This window comes from Felis catus, chromosome A1, assembly GCF_018350175.1.
Source record: "Felis catus isolate Fca126 chromosome A1, F.catus_Fca126_mat1.0, whole genome shotgun sequence".
NCBI classification, from domain to species: domain Eukaryota; kingdom Metazoa; phylum Chordata; class Mammalia; order Carnivora; family Felidae; genus Felis; species Felis catus.
Genome location: NC_058368.1, coordinates 136,755,223 through 136,774,481, shown reverse-complemented (window position 1 = coordinate 136,774,481; position 19,259 = coordinate 136,755,223). Strand labels below are relative to the sequence as shown.

The following is a 19,259-nucleotide window of genomic DNA, read 5'->3' as shown; positions in this document are numbered from 1 at the left end:
CTGCAGCCACGTTGGGCTGAGATCCACACCTTTTGGCAGAAGAGAATAGTAAAAGGGAAGGGAGAGATGTACCCTCTCCCCTTCCCAGGACCAAGTTACATGGCAACTCAAAGACTCCAGTCAAGGCGGAACAGCTGTGGACCGTATCAGGACACTGGCACCCTTCCACCTACCTGCAGTTGCAGTCTTTACCGATTTGGATGTGGAGGCGTTGGCGGCATTCTTGGTGTCCTTGTCTTTCTCTTCCCCGCGTGCAGCTTTGACCTCCGGAGTGGTAGTGGTTTTTGTTGCTTTTTCCACAGATTCCTTCTTCTTAGGAGAAGCCACTCTGGACACTTTATCTGAGGATTCTTTCAAGCCCCCTGGTTTTGGTGAAGCTGCAGAAGGCTTAGACTTCCCATCACCCTTTTTGACAGGTGAAGATGACTTGGTCTTTGTGCCTGGTTTTTTGGTTTTGGTCTTCTCTTTCAGGTCTTTCTTCAGAGCTTTGCCCAGGTTCTGCTCAATGGCCAAGGCCTCCGGGTCCATCATGGACACGTCAGGGTGGCGTGGAGAAGGGCTGCGGTCCTGCATGGGAGCCGGAGGTGGGTCCATGTGTTTGTATGTGACAGTTTTGTCTGTGGGGATAGTTTCTGATTCATCTTCAGAGTCGATATTTGCATCAGCTGTGATGGAAGGGCACTCTTCAGTCTCCGGGGGGACATCAGAATCGGTCTGGGATGGAGCTGACTCGCTGACTGAGGTGGGAGGGGTTTCATCACACTGTCGCCCCTGTGGCTTTCCTCCTGGAGGTGGTGGGGCTCCCCCTGATTGGGTGAGAGGCTTCTCAGCCTCTTCAGTTGGCTCTTCACTGGCAAACCACTCGAGAGGATTGGGATTAATGAAGGAGGGTGAGAGTTCTGTCTTGGGATGCTTGTATTCACAGGAGGACACAAGGCATAAATCAACATCCTGGCGTGCCTCTGAGGGAGACTTCTTTTCTACGGTGTAGCACTGCTCTGAAGTCTCGTAGGAATACGTAGATGCTTGTGGGGTTCTAGTGATTTTCTCTACGGCTTCATAATCATAGGTGGAAGTATCAGGGGCTCGTGTAGTTGCCGTTGATGTCTCGTAGGAATAACTTTCAGACTCAGGGAAACTGGCGATTTTCTCAGTGGTCTCGTAAGAGTAGCTGGAATCCCCAAGCGTGTGGCCGCCATCTTCGGAGTCATCATAGCCATTGCTGATATCATCCAGGAGCCTTCTAGAAGACCTCTCGGTCTTTTCATAGCTGTAACCACTCACTTCAGGGGTCCTCATGGTCTTCTCACTTGCCTCGTAGCTGTATTCACCCTCTTCAGGGGTCCGTGTGGTCTCCTCAGTGACTTCATAGGCATAACCACCATCTTCCGGGGTCTTGGCGGTTTTCTCAATGGTCTCATATGAGTAGCTGCTGTCACATGGGGATTTTGTGGTACTGTCTGTCTTCTCATAGTAATAGCCACTCACATCTGGGGTCCGGGTGGTTTTCTCATAAGACTCATACTCATAACCCTCTTCATCTGGGGACCTGGTTGTTTTCTCAGGCTTTTGATAGGCATAGCTGAAGTCACCAGGTGTCTTCCCTCCAATGTCCTTCTCCATGCCAGATGTGGTCAAATCTCTGTTCAAGGCCAGCTGGTGTTGCACCGTATCAAATAGCATCGAGGCACGGAAGCCATAGGGCTCTGCGGATGCTGCATCCGTCGGTGGAGGAGAGGCAGTGGGGCAAGCTGCTATGGTCTCTTTGACGGCAGAGGTAGAATCTGAAAAGCTAGGTGAATATAAAGGAGAGGACTCTCTTGGGGTGAGTGGAGAGATATCAGATTTTGGTGACAGCTTCTCTCCTTCTAGACTTTGCACTTTTTCTGAGGTGAGAGAGGCATATAAGGATATATCTCTGGGAGGAACGACGTCAGATAGAGTGTCTTCTTGGAGAGGAGAAGCTATCTGAGAGGGGGTATGTGCTGAAGAGGTGGATGGGGAGGCCTCAACCTGAGACACTGAGATGAGCTCAGAAAGATCATTGTCTTGGGTGTAGGACGGCTCCTCCATTGGTGGTATCTTATGTGATAAACTAGAGTCCTGCATGTCAGGGCTGTAATCCACTTCAGTTGGCCCATTTTCAGTGATGTGAAGCATACTTGCACCCACTGTAGGGTGATCTGGAGACTGTCGACTAAAGTCCATAGCGAGCGAGTGCTCAGGGGATTCTTGGCCAAATTCAATAGACATTGAGGACTGTTCAGATCTGTGGTCTTGGACTGGTGTCCTGGATTTGGCTGTTTTAGGGGAGAAATCTGGTGGAGAAATTGACATTGGTCTTGGACATTCTTCTTTAGATGGAGACATTTCTGTTTCCTGGAAAGTGGTAGGCGTTTGCACAACAGACACAGAAAGGGAGTCATCGACTTCTGTAGAATGTGGAGAGCCAACCTCAGCATGCAGAGAAGGAGACACGTCATCTGTTGTTGGCTCTGGAAATGAGCTCGTAGCCACAGAAGCTGTGGATACTGAGGCCACGCCCTCCATGTGAGAGTATGTGTCTTCTGCTACACCCTCATCAACAGGAGTAGCTGACTTGTCTGAGACAGTGCCTTCTGAAATGGACATCTTAGTGTCTTCTTTAAAAGACCCAAACTGACTGACATCTATTTGTGTAGGAGAAACATCTCCTCCTAATTTTCTTTCATCTAAAGCCAATCCAGATTGAGAACTCATGGCTTCAACGTCGTCAGGTTTCTTTTCTTGACCAAAGTCTTCCTTTATTGGTATAAAGTCTGTGCTTTTCTCTTCTGGTTTGTCTTGTGAAAGACCAGTAGAAGTCATGTCAGAGATGGGACTTATTTCATGTGGAAAGCCTTGTTTTCCATCCTTTCCTTCAAAGGGGCTTTCAGTACCTCTACCAGAAGTCTTGTCATCAGCACTTAGAAAACTTTCATATGCAGATTCGGATCCAATTAGGGGAGGGCTCCGTAAAGGAGACAAAACTTTTTCAATAGGAGATTCCGAGTCAGGCACAGGTTCATCCATGGGGCTTATGGAAGCCCTTTCATTCTCATCTTTGGCATCACTGAATTCAAAACTCACTGGAACTGTTGGTGGTTTTTCAGTTACTTCTGTGGGGAGGTGACTAGATTTCTCTTCAGTGGGCGACTGGTAGTAAGGTGTGTGGCCAGCACTGCCAGTTACAGACTGAGATGGAGACACCACTTCCAGGGTCTTATCCTCAGGACTGGCACAATGTTCTTCAACTACTTCTTGGGTCACCTCAGGAGACACTGGGACTGCTTCTGCCTCCGCTGAGACTTGAATCTCATTGGGCGTCAGAGAAAAGTTCACACTGCGTTCACCCAGGGGGGTCTTTTCTATGGGTGATGGAGGAGATGGACTCAGGGATGGGCTCTTGGGTGGGCTAAGTTTTTCATCTGAAACTGCTGAGATGGTGTCTTTGATCACCAACGTGGCACTGGCTTTCATGTCTTTCTCTTCAGTGTAGTAAGCGTCACGTAGAACAGATCTGCTAAATTTGTCTTCCTCCATGGATGACGGTGGTGAGATGGTGGAGGCTGAAGCGTTGTAGTCCTTCCCATCTGTGGCATCTGTTTTTGATCCTTCAGATAATCCATTGAGTGATGTAACAGCAGGTTTGCAGTATTCCTGAGAATACAGTGAAGACTCGTATTTGGTGATGTTTACAAATTCTTGAGATGGGGACTCTGTCTCTTCATTGTTGATCTCATCACTCATCACGTCACGAGGAGTAGACATCTCATCCATTGGGGTGGGCTCACTGGATATCTCAATGGTAGACTGAGTGTAGCCAGAGGTGGCAGTGAATTCTTCAGGCTGGTCTTCTCGATTCTCCTCATCAGATGCGGTGGCCTCACTTTCTGAGCCTCCAGGTAAAGTCTCATCGTGAATTGAAGATGCAGGTTCTCGGGCAGGAGACTGGGCTCCTGGTTGCTTGATTGATGTGGTGAGGAATCCATACTGATCCTCGACACCGCTAGCCTCTGCAGCCTTGTCAACCACGGCCATGACGTAATCTTCAGCTTCGGCTTTTTCGGGCTCATATTCTTCCTCTCTGGCATCCTCAGCTCTGTCCTCCTCATCACCCTCCTCCTCAGATTGTTCAGCTTCTCCCTTCTCCACCACCTCATCCATGTCTTCTTCTGCTCGGTCATCTCCACTGGCCAGAGACTCCCTCTTCTCCTTGATGTGCACATCTGCCTCAGCCTTTGCGCTTTCCTCCTCCTCCATGAGGCTGTGCTTGGAGGTGCTCACGCACACGGTTTCTTCAACGTCCTCATCTGGCTCCTCAGCCTCCTCAGTTTCTGCCTTCTCTTCATAGTCTCCAGTCTCTGAGGATTCTTCAAAACCTGTTCCTTCATCTTCAAATTTTTCAATGTCGTCTACCCCCTGTTTCTCCACCGGCTCCAGTTCCTCAGGGGTTTGTTCACATTCACCCTCCCCTTCAGTGGTGGTGATCCCCTCATCGGGGGATTCGGCAGGGCCTTTGATGACTTCCGTCTCTTTCTGGAGGACGTAGGCTTCAACTGGTTCAGTTTCCTTCAGTTTCTCCTCGTCTTCGATCAGCTCCAGCTGAGGCTTGATGTCTTTTGCTACATCGACCTCTTCAGCCTTTAACTCTTCAAAGTCCTTAGTCAGATCCTCAGGGGATGACATAAGGGACCTCTCGGCCTCGAGTTCTTTGGCAGGGCCAGCACTTGCCATTCCAGCTGCTGCCGCCACAGCTGCCACAGCGGCCACAGAGCCAATGGCTGCAGCTGCGGCCTCTGGTGTCTTGCCTTCCTTCTTAACGACTTTAATCTTCCCCTTCTCCTTTGGCTTCCCAGCAGCAACAGAATCTTTTTTGACAGGCTCTTCCTTCTTGGGCACTTTTGGTTTTAATGCAGCTGGTTTTTTTGCTTCAGATAGAGGAGTAGATGGTTTCTTTGCGTCTTTAGGAAGTTTCTTAATTTCTTTTTTGGGTTCCTTTTCTTCCTTTTTAATTTCCTTCTTTTCTTCCTTCTTCACCTCCTTCTTGGCTTCCTTCAGTGGGGTTTCCTTCTTAACCTCTTTCTTGGGTTCTTTCTTCTCTTCTTTCTTGATTTCTTTTTTCACTTCCTTTTTCACCTCTTCCTTTTTTGGTTTTTCTTCCTTCTTAATGGGTGTCTTGTCCTCCTTTTTAGCCACTTCTTTCTTTGGCTTTTCTTTCTCCTCTTTCTTTTCCTCAGATTTTGCCTTGGTTTCCTTTTTTACTGTCTTCTCCTTAGAGACTTTGGGTTTGACATCTGTGGCTTGCTTTTCGGCCACCTCAGCTTTCACCGGAGGCAGCTCTTCTTTGCTCGGCACCTCCTTTTCAGTCACTACAGGTTTGGTCTCTGTTTTTACTGGCTTGTCTTTTTTCACTGTTACCTTTTCTTTGCTTTCAACTTTGGGCGGCTTTTCCACATGATTAGCTTTTGTGACATCAGGGGTTTCTTCTTTAGACTCCTTTCGCACAGATTTGCTAGGAAGTGGTTTTGCGGCTGGCTTCAGACTTTCTCGGCTATCGGCTCTCTGTTTCAGTTTTACTTGTTTCACAGCTGGGGCGGCCACCTGGCCAGTTAGGTCCTTCTGGGTGGCCAGTGGCTGTTTCAGAAAGTCTAAATGTTTGAGCTTTTCCAGTCCTTCCAGGATATTGTATTGGGTGCTATTGCCGGGAAACAGGACTCGAATGATTTTCTCTGCAGGGTTTGCCGGATGCCACACGATCAAAGAGGAGACTGAAGTTAAGTAGGAAATTGGGATATCTATTTCTTGACCATTAGGCAGGATTAGTTCAGCCTTGTCTTTGTTGGTGCCAGTCCACTGCTGCATAAAATACAGCATTTCCTTGCTGTTCTTAACTGGGTTGAGCACATACATCTCAAGTTTACCAACTCCCATTTTTTGGAAAAGAATGACAGGATCAATGGTATTGCCTACACTTCTGAAGAGAGGTTCTGGTTTCATGGACAATTTATTTAGGTACTGGAGAGTGAAGCAAGCTTCTTCTATGCTTCTCTTCATCTTGATGTTTGGCTCTGGGTTTTTCAGATTTTCAGGTACATTGAGAAATACAACTCCCAAGTCAGGGGAGATGAGGTTTTTCATCCAGTCACTATTTGTGGTGGAGCCCTGGGACTGTTCTTCCTCGAGCTCTGCAATTTTCCGCTGTAGCATGCTGTTTATTCCAGGCAAATTGTCATCCCCAATGTGGGTGAGTAGGATGGAGTCCACTCTGTCCAAGTGTCGGATGAGCTTCCAAAAGCAGGATTTCCTTTCCGATCCTCCATTGATGAGCATATTGAATCCATTCACGGCAAACAATGCAGAATCGCCCCTCCCTCCTGGAAAAATGTAACAACAAGGCTTGGAGAGCTTTAGAAATCCACCCGATGTGGGAGGTTCTAGGATATCAAAGGGAGATGGGACTTCCACTGATTCTGAGAGATACTCAGTAAACTCGGAAAGTCCTTCCATTTCTGGCAATATAGAAGCTGAGTTGAGTTTAATATTGATGAAGTCTTGGAGATTGTGTCTGTCAAGATTGGAGTTCTTCCAGTCCCCTTCTTCAGGACAGAACAGGGTTAAGCTGGCTTTGTTGGCAGGATGGGTGGTACTCAGTAATTCCCCAATCTGGGATTTAAAAAAATAATAATAAAGGAAGAAAGAAAAGTTTTAAGTGACTCTCATCACTGATCCATCACCTCCATCCATTACTAAGTATTATAGGATCATTGGGTGTGCACAGGGCTGATTTCAGAGATGCTAGTTGGGTAAATGCAGAAATATTTCCATTCTGGTAGGTGAATAGCCTCTGTACTGACCCCTCCTACCACTCCCTTCTGCCTCAACCACCCCTCCTCACCACCAGCACCTCCTCTGGGACCCCTATGGCATCTGTTCTTGCCCAGGAGGGGAACTCCAGACCGCTGCTCCAGTTCTAGGACCAGTGACCATCTGAATAATCGTGCCTGTGCCACAGCAGTTAGGAAATACTTTGGATCTCATTCCCAGGTACCTGCCATGCAAAAATGCCCTTTAAACAATCACAGGGAAGCCTATGTGAATCATTTCACCACTTATATAAAGTGTTTTCTTTTATTCCATTGGGCTTGGCAAAGAGGCCTTACTGACACACTAAAGGAATTTAGATCTAGTGCACTTGTTGACTACTTTTAGAATTTGGTAGATACGAAAGACAAAAGTTTGATGTGATTTTCCTCCCATTGGAGACAGATAGTTCTAGACTGCACATGACAACAAAAAATTACTGATTCTAGCATCTTTAAAACATGAGTGGTCCACCCAGTAGATTCTCTGCAAATACAAATACTTTGATTGAAATCATGATGATTAAAGCAATTGGATAATTATATCCGTCTGCTCATGTTTAAATTCAAGGTGAGACATTCTACTCCCTCACAACTCCTGCTCTTCTCAGGGCAAACTGGATATGAGTGGCTAAGATCAAATTTGGCTCAAAACTTTTTCAATGCATTGTTTACTACCATAGGATGGGAATGTAGAAGAGTAAATTGGAATAAAAACAGAGAATGTCAGTTTAATAAAAATGCTATTCTCTTTCTCACTCCATATGACAGCCATATGTTTCATGGTCTTGGCTTAGTAAATAGTGAGGAAGAATCATGTTATAAACTGCACTCTTCTATCACTTACAGCAAAGCTCATAAATCAGCCCAGAGTTTCAAGTGAAAAGAGCTCTGTGTCTTTGATGTTAAACTATGAAAGGGTAACGCAAAGACTGTACTTGGCCCCGGCACCCCCAAGCCAGCAGGTCTGAACTCTTGCCTTCCGGTCTTAGAGTGGTGTCCTCTGTCTCACACAACCTCCTAGTGTGGCTACTCGTATGCATATTTGTAGAGGGATCATGTATAGACTCTGAATTTTCCTACATTAGATTACAGTAAAATGGCCATTTTTGTTTTGTTAGTGTATCTGTCCTACATTTTATGTGACAGGTCACAAGATAGCAAAATAAGAAGCCTTTGGGAGAGGAGTTAAGATGGCAGACAAGTAGGGAGACCGGAATTTCCCTTGTTCTCAAACACAGCTGTATTGAGGCCAGAACACTTGGAACAGCCAGGAATAGAGGTTGCGGAGTGACAGAAAAATCTCCACAGGAGGAAAGAGACAGCTTGGGGGGACAGAGGTGCGTGTTTGTGAAGTGGGAGAGAGAAAATTAGAAGCCTAGGCACAGAGTTGGGGAACCCCTTCTGTGGAGAGACAATAGGAAGAGAGAGAGGCTGTGGAAGTGTGGTATTTGTTTGGACAGGAGAAAAACCTCTTCAGAACACGCACTGGAGAACGAGAAATATGGAGTGTGCCAGTTTCTACTTTAAAAACAGCTTTAGGAGCTAAAGATCGGAGTTTTCAGGGGTGTGCGACTTTCTCTGAACCGGAGCTGCCGCGGAATGCACGTACCTGGGTGGGGGAAGAGGAGCGGCCCCAGGGCTCAGTAGTGATCTCAAGGGCGCCCTGGGAGAGAACAGTCTCCTCCCTTGAGTATAGTGGGAAGAAGGTGTATTGCTTCCCGCCCCCAACGATAAAAGACCCTTCAGGTACCAGCCAAGAGGCCCTTTGTCAGCTGGGCGGAGTGGCGCTACCCCAAGAACCAGGTCCGTGTGGGCAGGATCCTTTAAGACATCGGGGTTTGAATCCCAGCTGAGCACCTTGGAGGCGCAGGAGACTGGGAGACTATGCAGCAGGGGCAAGCCAGCCACCTGTGCTGCTCTGGGAAGGTTGCCTGAACAGCGTGGTTTGAGACACCCCGTCCGGGGAGGAGAGACTGGGGTGTTGCCATTTTCCTCCCCGTCACCAACTCGGTGGGCTTCAGGAAACGGGGACAGTGGTCCCCAGTGGAGGCAGACCCGCCTAACACCAAACCCCGCCCCTCCGTGCCTGGTAACTGCATATCTACCAGAGTGGGATTGACACTGAGCAAGCCCGTGGGCCCCTCCTCCAGACCAGCATAGCCACAGGTTCCAAGACACCAACAGACAACTGTCCTGCAGTTTTGTATGTTAGGCTGATGGGTTTGTTTTCTTTCTTCACTTTTTCTTTCCTTTCTTTCTACCCTCCTCTTCCTCCCCCCACCCCCCACTTTGGAATCAGGCTCATAGTTTCTGATTTGACTTTTAGTAAATTCCTGCTATATATAAATATGTCTTTTGTTTTTCTTTCTTTTTCTGTTCTGGTTGTTTAATCAGGCATTTTTACTCTGTTCTGTTGATACCTTTTATGTGGCTCCTTCTTTATTTTTCTCTCTTTCTCTCTCTCTTTCTGGATTAAGCCTTAGAGTTTCTTTGATTCTATGCCTGGTCTTTTTTTTTTTTTTTTTTTTTCTTTTTCCGCTCCTTTCATTCCTCTCTTTGTATGGGGTAGGCTTCCCCAACCCTCCCCCCTTTTTTACTTTTTCTAGGCACAAATCAAAGCACACCTGATGGAAGGTCCAAACAATCCACCACTACGAGTAGGGAGATAAAGCAACCCGAGTCACAACAACAGAGAGCACATAACATATTCCAAAACACTTCCTGAAGTGCCAGGCCCTGGACAGTGTATGACCCCATTTTAATGTAGTAGTACTCACAGGTGCAGGACACATAACAAGCTATTAAAACACACAAAGGACAGAAAACTAGCCAAAATGATGAAACAGAAGAATTCTCCTCAAAAGAAATTCCAGAAAGAAGTGATAGCCAGAGAACTGCTCAAAACAGATATAAACAACATATCTAAACATGAATTTAGAATAATAGTCATAAGACTAAAGCATAGAAGGCAGCAGAGAATCTATTGCTGCAGAGATCAAGGACCTAAGAAATAATCACAATGAATTAAGAAATGCTATAAATGAGATGCAAAATAAACTACATGCAGTTACAGCAAGGATGGAAGAAGCAGATGAGAGAATAGGTGATACAGAAGATAAAATTATGTAAAATGATGAGGCAGAGAAAAGAGGGAAAGGAAATTACTAGACCACAAGGGGAAAATTAGAGACCTAAGTGATTCAATGAAACAAAATAATATCCTTATCATAGGAGTTCCAGAAGAGAGAGAAAGGGGCAGAAGGTTTAGGTGAACAAATTATAGCTGAGAACTTCCCTAATCCAGGAAAGGAAAAGGACATCCAAGTCCAGGAGGCATAGAGAACTCTATTGAAAATCAGCAAAAACAGGTTAACACCAAGACAAATCATAGTGAAGCTGGCAAAATACAAAGATAAAGAGAGAATTCTGAAAGCAGCTAGGGACAAATGGGCCTTAACTCAAAGGTAGACACATAAGGGTAGTAGCAGACCTGTCCACTGAAACTTGGCAGGCCAGAAAGGCATGGCAGGAAATATCCAACATGCTGAATAGGAAAAATAGGCAACCAAGAATCCTTTATCCAGCAAGGCTATCACTCAGAATAGGAGAAATAAAGGCTTTCCCAGACAAAAATTAAAGGAGTTCATGACCACTAAACCAACCCTGCAGGAGATCCTAAAGGGGGGACTCTGTGAGTAGAAAGCAACAAAGACTACAAAGGACCAGAGACCTCACCACAAGCACAAAACCTACAGGTAACACAATGACACTAGATCCACATCTTTCAATAATCACTCTAAATGTAAATGGACTAAATGCCCCAATCAAAAAACATAGGGTATTAGAATGGATAAAGACAAAACAAAACAAAACAGGATCCATCTATATGCTGCCTATAGGAAACTCATTTTAGACCTGAGGACACCTGCAGATTGAAAGTGAGGGTATGGAGAATGATCTGTCATGCTACTGGATGTCAAAAGGAAGCTGGAGTAGCCATATTTCTATCAGACAAACTAGATTTTAAAACAAGGACTGTAACAAGAGATGAACAAGGGCATTATTTCATAAATAAGGGCTCTATCCATTAAGAAGATCTAATAATTATAAATGTTTATGCCCCCAATGTGGAGGCACTCAGATATATAAATCAGTTAATCACAAACATAAATAAGTGTATAGATAACAATACTGTGATTGTAGGAGACTTTAATGCTCCACTTATAGCAATGGACAGATCATCTAGGCAGAAAATCAGTAAGGAAACAATGGCTCTGAATGACACAATGGACCAGATGGACCTAACAGATATATTCAGAACTTTTCATCCAAAAGCAGCAGAATACACACTCTTCTCAAGTGCACTTGGAACATTCTCCAAAATAGATCACATACTGGGTCACAAGACAGCCCTCAAAAAATATAAAAGGATTGAGATCATACCACACATATTTTCAGATCACAATGGGAATGGGAGAAAATATTTGCAAATGAAATATCAGATAAAGGGTTAGTATCCAAAATCTATAAAGAATTTATCAGGGCACTGGGGTGGCACAGTCGGTTGAGAGTCAGACTTCAGCTCCAGTCGTGATCTCACAGTTTGTGGGTTCAAGCAACGTGTCAGGCTCTGTGCTGACAGCTCAGAGCCTAGGGCTGTTTGGATTCTGTGTCTCCCTCTCTCTGCCCCTCCCCCACTTGCATTCTGTCTCTCTCTCAAAAATAAACATTAAAAATTAAAAAAAAAAACCTTATCAAACTCAACACCCCTAAAACAAATAATCCAGTGAAGAGATGGGCAAAAGACATGAATAGACACTTTTCCAAAGAAGTCATCCAGATCGCTCACAGACACATGAAAAGATGCTCAACATCTTTCATCATCAGGGAAATACAAATCAAAACCACAATGAGATACCACCACACACCTGTCAGAATGGCTAACATTAACAACTCAGGCAACAACAGATGTTGGCGAGGATGCGGAGAAAGAGGATCTCTTTTGCATTGTTGGTGGGAATGCAAGCTGGTACAGCCACTCTGGAAAACAGCATGGAGGTTCCTCAAAAAATTAAAAGTAGAACTATTCTATGACCCAGCAATTGCACTACTAGGTATTTATCCAAAGGATACAAAAGTGCTGATCTATAGGGGTATATGTACTCCACTGTTTATAGTAGCACTGTCAACAATAGCCAAATTATGGGAAGAGCCCAAATGTCTATCAGCTGATGAATGGATAAAGAAGATGTGGTATGTATATATATATATATATATATATATATATATATATATATATATACACACACACACACACAATGAAATATTACTCAGTAATCAAAAAGAATGAAATCTTGCCATTTGCAACAACATGGATGGAACTACAGTGTATTATGCTAAGTGAAATAAGTCAATCAGAGAAAGATAGATACCGTGTTTTCACTCATGCATGGAATTTGAGAAACTTAACAGAAGACCATAGGGAAGGAAAAATAAGTTACAGAGAGGGAGGCAAACCATAAGAGACTCTTAAATAAAGGGGCACCTGGGTGGCTCAGTCGGTTAGGCGTCTAACTCTTGATTTCGATTCCGGTCATGATCTCACGGTTTGTGGGTTCAAGCCCCATGTCAGGCTCTGTGCAGTGAGCAAAGAGGCTGCCTACTTTGGATCCAATCTCTCCCCCTCTCTCTGCCCCTCCCCTTCTCTCTCTCTCTCTCTCATTCTCTCTCAAAAATAAATAAATATCCTTTAAAAAAAAAAAAAGAGAGTCTTAAATACAGAAAATAAACTGAGGGTTGATGGGGGTGGGGGTAGAGGTGCAGGGAAAATGGGTGATGGTCATTGAGGAGGGCACTTGTTGGTATGAAAACTGGGTGTTGTATGTAAGTACATGGGAATTTACTCTTGAAGCCAAGACTACACCGTATGTTAGCTAACTTGACAATAAATTATTAAAAAAAAAGAAGAAGAAGAAGAAGAAGAAGAAGAAGAAGAAGAAGAAGAAGAAGAAGAAGAAGAAGAAGAAGAAGCCTTTGACTTTGCTGTTTACCTCTGACTTAACAATTTCAAATATCAACTATTTTGGAACGCAAGAAAACTGAAAAAAAAGAAAAAAAAAAGCACATCTGGGGGAGCTTTCACTCAAATTATCTGCTGACCAAAGCAAACATGAGCACCAAATAGGGTTTGTCATCCAATAATTAGCTTAGACCCTCATCACCATTACTATAGCCAAAATAGGGTTCTCTCAATCCTCATTTTCACGTAAAGTACATACAAACTCTTCATGCTTTATAATACATTTTACGTGAGAAATCTAGGAAAACTCAAACTGCTGAGTCTTTAATAGTGAGATTTTAAAATTAAGTTTAGTTCATTTCAGTTTGTGAAATTTCCCTCTGGGGTATGGTAGCTAAGGGTACGAGCTAGCTGTGTGTAGAGGGTTTTTAATCACAAAGTTCAAGGAGAAGGTAAAAAGACTTGAGGAATACCTCCCTACTTTCCATCTTTTCACTTCCGGCTGGGAAGTTCCTATGAAACAAAGAAGATGTGACCCCAAAAGAAAGCAAGTTTGCACAGAATTTTGAGGAAGTCAAGGGTATTGAAAAACCGTAGAGAGCCTGGTGAAAAGTATGGAATACAAGGGAAAGCAGGAAAGAAAGTCAGCACTGGACAGGTTTCGTTTCAGAAAGGGAAAATCTGGTCCCTCTGGAGAAGCAGCAGCATACCAGGCATGAAGAGCTAGGGATGCAGAGGCCAGGGCTACAGAGAGGCCGTCGTGAAGGAGACAGATGGATTAGGAGGAAAAACTGCCACAGTCCTGGAGCTACACAGCAGAAATAGCCCCTGCCTCCCCCCATTCCCAAGCCAGCTTCCAGACCTGCATACCAACAGGCATGCTGGAGTGAGAGCCTCAGGACAAAGACTAAGTCTTAAGAGTGTCTACTCACTCAATGCTTATGCAACTCATAGAGGAGAACCGCAAGGAGCCAACAGTGTTAGCAGCGGCAAGGAAACTTGTGAGTAAATCTTGGGACTCTGAAACAGTCTTCCTCTAAAAGAGTTTGGAAATTATCATCATAGTAGGTAGTGTAGCCCATTATAGTAAAAGCTCCCGAACAGAAGGAAACACATCCTCGTAACTCTGTATCAGGATCTGTGTTTCCCTCATACACCATCAGCTCCATAGATGTTTGTTAAACTGCACTGAACTTGGCCAATTCAATATGTACTATCCTCCGGGAGTGGCTGCTTTGGAAGTGACGTGAGCCTGCTAATGCTTCTCAAGCACACTACCCTTCCCTTGTTCCCACAAATAGAGATGAGAGACATGACTGGAAGAAATACTGGGGCAAAGACAGTCTTTTTTGTTAACTAATTTTTCTAATTAAATGCAGGCATACTGGAAGAGGAAGGAAGATATAGGAAATAAGTGGCTTTATTGCAGATAATGAAGTAAGACTTGAATTTCTAAACCACGAGGCCTACTCTAACTACATTTCCTTTTGTGATTAAGTTACTTGCTTGGCTAATGAGGAAATACAGTGGACAATGTATCTCTGGGTTTTAGCAAGACGTTTAATAAGATCTCTGAACAGTGTGATAGCAGAATTAGATGGATTTGAAGTCAGTCATAAATCCTGCTGCTTAGTGTCAACCTGGATACAGGTCTATGATGGGCTACCCTAGGGCTCATCTATGTCCTGGTGAGCACAGACATGGATAAAAATGGTGAAGACATGTTTATCAAATCTGTAGGTGGCCTGCAAATGGGAGGCATAGTAAAATGTGGGATGGCAGAACTAAAACATTTACAAAAGCCTTTGACATTGGGATGATGATGGCTAACTCAATTCTAACAGGATGGCATTCTAAAGGGATAAATGCAGGGTCCAATAAACCAGCTGCATGAAGTACAGGATTGGAAAATGCGACTTAACAACAACACTCATGAAAAAGACTCAGGGATTTTAGCTGACAGTAAAATGGATTGATCATAAAGCTAAAGAAGCTTAAACTTCAAGGCTTCTTACTGGCATGGTCCCCTCCCAAAGCTCCGTACTTAACTGTGTATTGATAATTTTGTTTTCTTTTTCTTAAGGGGAGCCCCCAATTTATGTAAATGACAGCACTCCTCAAAGCCTGCATTCCCTCCCCACTGACATTTGATTAGGATGTTGACAGTCAAAAGTTACTTTCAGACTTAAAAGATGATTACATTGAAAACTACAGAAATCACTGACACACAATCCTAACCCGGTTAGTGACCCTTGTAGTACGGTGTCCAGTATGAGTCATGGCATTTTACAGAAATTAGACTAAAACCAAATGAACAAGCCAACTGAAATGGCTGGCTCCTTCTCCTTGGCCATGACCTCTAAATGCTAGACTAGAGCCCCTTTCTCTTCTAATATGCTTCTGTCTCTAGATCACTTCATCTGGTTTATAATATGCTGATGGCTTACACATATCTCCAGCTCAGCTCTGAGTTCCTTGAGCCCTCAACTCATGTATCCAATTGTCTCATAATGCCAAGGCACTGAAACATGACCAAGACAACTCCTGAATTTCTCCCATATCCATCTCATCCTGCCACCAGGTTTGGTTGAGAGTGACCAGAGAATGTAAGAAACTTTTACTATCTTCTTTTATGAAGAACAGTGTGCAGATCTGAAAATAATTATTCTGAAAGAAAAAAAAAAAACTGGCAGTGTTGGTGAAGGGTGTCAGAGACATCACCAGGTGGAAAAGGGAGCACATTCCTTCCTTGAAGATACAGTGAGACAAATAAGGAAAAACTCACTAAGAGACAGACTGAAAAATGTCCCAGGAGATGTGATTTCACATCCTCGGATTTCAGGGAGGAATGGGTCAGCCAGATGACTGTTCTATCTGTAAGTTCTGGTTTTGTAGTTGACTTCCAATGACTAAGACTCCCAAAACCTGAAGCTCAAAATGTACTGATAATTATATTTTTCAGTCCATTTATTTTTAGCTATTCTTATTCTTAAAAAACTTCAGTTTTTTTTTTGTTTTTCCTAAATGGTGTTTCTGGTTTCTGTGGAGTGACTAGTATCTATCAAGGACTGGATAAATGTAACAAAACTAAACACCAGTGACCTTCACGGTCGCTTTGTTACTGACTCATTCTGAACTCAAACCCTTTTTCCAAGGCCATAGTAGGCAATCATGGTGACCATTGGTCTAGTCCAGCGATTTCCAATCATGCAGGCTAAACTCTAGTAGCCTTGGAGGTGGACAGATAACAAGCTCTGGAGAAAGATGGGGCAAAAGCCTTCATTTTCAAGTGGTAAAGATGGTAAGGTAAAGGGGCCATGAGTATACCCTGGGGCCCCTTCTTGCTGTGGGGAGCCAGGGCTGTCTGCCTCAGAACCCAGCTGACATCACACCTTCTGAAAGCCAGGGCTTTAAATGTTAAGTGAAATGTTCCTTTTCACAGTTTTTTATTCCCCCAGTGGGGGGAGAGTGAAACACTGTTATGTCACCTGGCCAGAGCTTTCACAAAGCCTCCGGGCAAGCCAAACAAAGCCGGGAGGTTTATTTACCGCTCTTGCCGGCGATGACAGGTACACAGGGACCTCTCTGTGAACCCCAGGGTTAAAGAAGCTTAAATGCAGAAAGACAGATGGCCCTTTGCAACACGCGGGAGATAGAGGGGCCAGCATCTCAGGAAGTTCTCAGGAAGATGGTTTCAAATGGACACAGAGACTCCTTCCATGCACACATCCCTCAACCCCTCCACGTAGAAACCTGTCATCCACTATGGCCAGGTCCCAACCTGCTAAGCTGGTGGCCCTGAAGTGTCTAACTACTATAAACAAAGAAACAAAGTGAAAGAGGCAGTTTTTTTGGAAAGAGAATTTTCCCAGCCAAAATAAATTCTCCAGCAGAAATAACCAAATTAAACTCTTCAATCTGATTTTACCAGATACCACTAATGTCCTATAGTATTTAACACCTCCCCTGTATCATCACCGAATAAGATTTATTTATTTGAAATATTAATGCCCAGGTTTAGTCCAGCGACCTTAACCATCTTTTTCTTGGGGCATGGATATGCCCCATTTTCCTACTTGCCTTCCTTTCTTGAGCCCTGCCTTTGTTGGGCTGTTCAAACATTGGGACCAGGCATGAAGAGTAAGACCAATCAGAAATAATTAGGCCAGGAAAAGTAAATACAAATTTGAAAAGAGATCAGGGCAGTTAAATCCTACCAAAAGTCCAAGAGATCTTTGGAGTAGTCTCTCAGAGAAGACGAAACCTGGGTTTTCTTTTTGGCTCTGTCATTCCAATTTTCTCCATCATTTTTGCCATCTAAGCCCCCTCCACTGGTATCTCCAGCACATTAAGAATGGTACCAATCCATTATAGATGGGTGCTCTAAATTCTTTTGGTGATGAGTCACAGAACTGTCATATGTCATATCATGCAGTTTTACTTATTTGAAAGGTGAGACATTCCCTCCCCTTCTCCCAACTCCACCCAGTGCTTTCAAAGTGGAGCCTAAGGCTACAACTGTAACCAAACAACTGTAAAGCTTAGATATTTCTAGACAGGAGCCCACCTCTTGATCGGTGAAAATCTCTATGAAATTCTGGAAGGAGAAAGAGCCGGACTGGAGAATGAGCTCTCCGGTATTTTCAAAGCACTGTCCTGTCAGCACGAGCAGCTTGTGTCGAGCAGCATCAGTGATCATTAAGCGCACCTGAAACAAAGCACAGGGAGCAGGACGTGAGCCATCTCCAACGGCACCATCCCACTTTCAGGACAGGGCTGGCCCAGGTAGGGCTTGAAATCTATTACCAATGAAACTCATTCATTTTCCCGAGGGAACTGGACAGAGCCAACGACTATGGTCATCAGCTCGCCCAGGAATGCCATTTTCCATGTTTGCGATGGCCAAGCCAGCCGTGGTAGTTGACTTTCTCCCCCTAGTTTCCTTGCCTTTCTCAAAGCAGTCTATACAGTTGGCAATCATTTGCTCCACAGCTGTGTCTGCTAGCAGCACACAGCCTATGAGACTCAGGGATATCTCACAGGTTGAGTCACCAAGTATAGTCCAGATCCCCTGACTGCTGCTTCAGGAAGCACAGGTTCTCAATGAGGGTCCCAAGTCAGGCCCTCCCTTACAGGACCCCTTTCCTTCCAAGCCATACACCAAAAGCTCATCTCCAAACGCCAGCTCCAGTGGGATCAGCAAGGTGCCTGACATTGAACATAAACAAAAGGCTGCAGCAAAGGGGAATCTTTTAAAGAGAATCATAAGTGGTTTGCACGAAAGAACTCTCTGTTCTTTAAGTGGCAGGAAGCCAGCCTGTCCTTCAGCAGAAACGCTGCTCCAAGCACCAAGGTATTCGTTCTGATCACAGCTCAGTTCAGCACAAATTGCCAGGCAGCATGCTAGACACCAAGGGAGGGATATAAAAGTAAACAGGATATGACCCATGGCCCCCAAGAACCCTAAGCTCTGATCAAGGAAACACACATGGGCTGAAGTAACTGTTCCAGCAAGTTACTATTCAAGCAAGACTGAATTCCTCAAAGAAATTCCTCATGTTTCCTTTTTCCATTTCAAGTTGTCTTTACTTCCTGATTCTGTTAGTCACAGAGAGACTACTACCCCGCTATGTGCCTCAACCTTGTGCCTTCATGGACCGTCAAACAGGTCCTGCTGATCTGGAGCCAGTGGAAGTGGAATGAAAACAGTCTACATAGGAGCACCGGGGTGGCTCAGTTGGTTAAGCATCCAACTCTAGATCTCGACTCAGGTGATGATCTCAGTTTGTGAGTTCGAGCCCCACATCGGGCTCTGTGCTGACAGTGTAGAGCCTGCTTGGGATTCTCTCTCTCCCTCTCTCTCTGCTCCTCCCTGCTTATTCTCTCTCTCTCTCTCTCTCTCTCAAATAAATAATCTTTAAAAAGAAAAAAAACAGTCTACATGATGATAGCCAAAAAGTAGAAGCAACCCAATGTCCATCAACTGATGAATGGATAAACAAAATGTGGTACATCCATGCAGTGGGATAGTATTTAGCCATAAAAAAGAAATGAAAAACTGATACATGCTACAATATGATGACTCTTGAAGACATTATGCTGAGTGAAATAAGCCATACAGAATATGGTATGATTCCATTATCCAAAATACTCAGAATAGGCAAATCCACCGAGGCAAAAAGTAGATTAGTGCTTGCTGGCAAGTGGGAGGAATAGGGATTGTTGGCTAATGGGTTTCAGACTGTTGAGGGGCGACAGACATGTTTTGGAATAGACAGTGATGATGAGCACACAACTTTGTGAATATACTAAAAACCAATGGATTGCACACTTTAAAAGATGGATTTTATGGTATG

At 44.3% G+C, this 19,259-nt stretch overlaps 1 protein-coding gene across 2 annotated transcripts in view; it reads right to left on the bottom strand.

The window, feature by feature from the left end:
* MAP1B (microtubule associated protein 1B) overlaps window positions 1–19,259 on the bottom strand; it is a 101,304-nt gene that overhangs the window by 8,923 nt on the left and 73,122 nt on the right. For both annotated transcript variants that reach the window (XM_006927783.5, XM_019835294.3), the window contains 2 exons: window positions 17,471–17,611; window positions 174–6,684 (listed from right to left, as the gene is read on the bottom strand). In XM_006927783.5, the coding sequence (XP_006927845.2) occupies window positions 174–6,684; window positions 17,471–17,611 (6,652 nt within the window). The remainder of the gene's footprint in view (window positions 1–173; window positions 6,685–17,470; window positions 17,612–19,259) is intronic.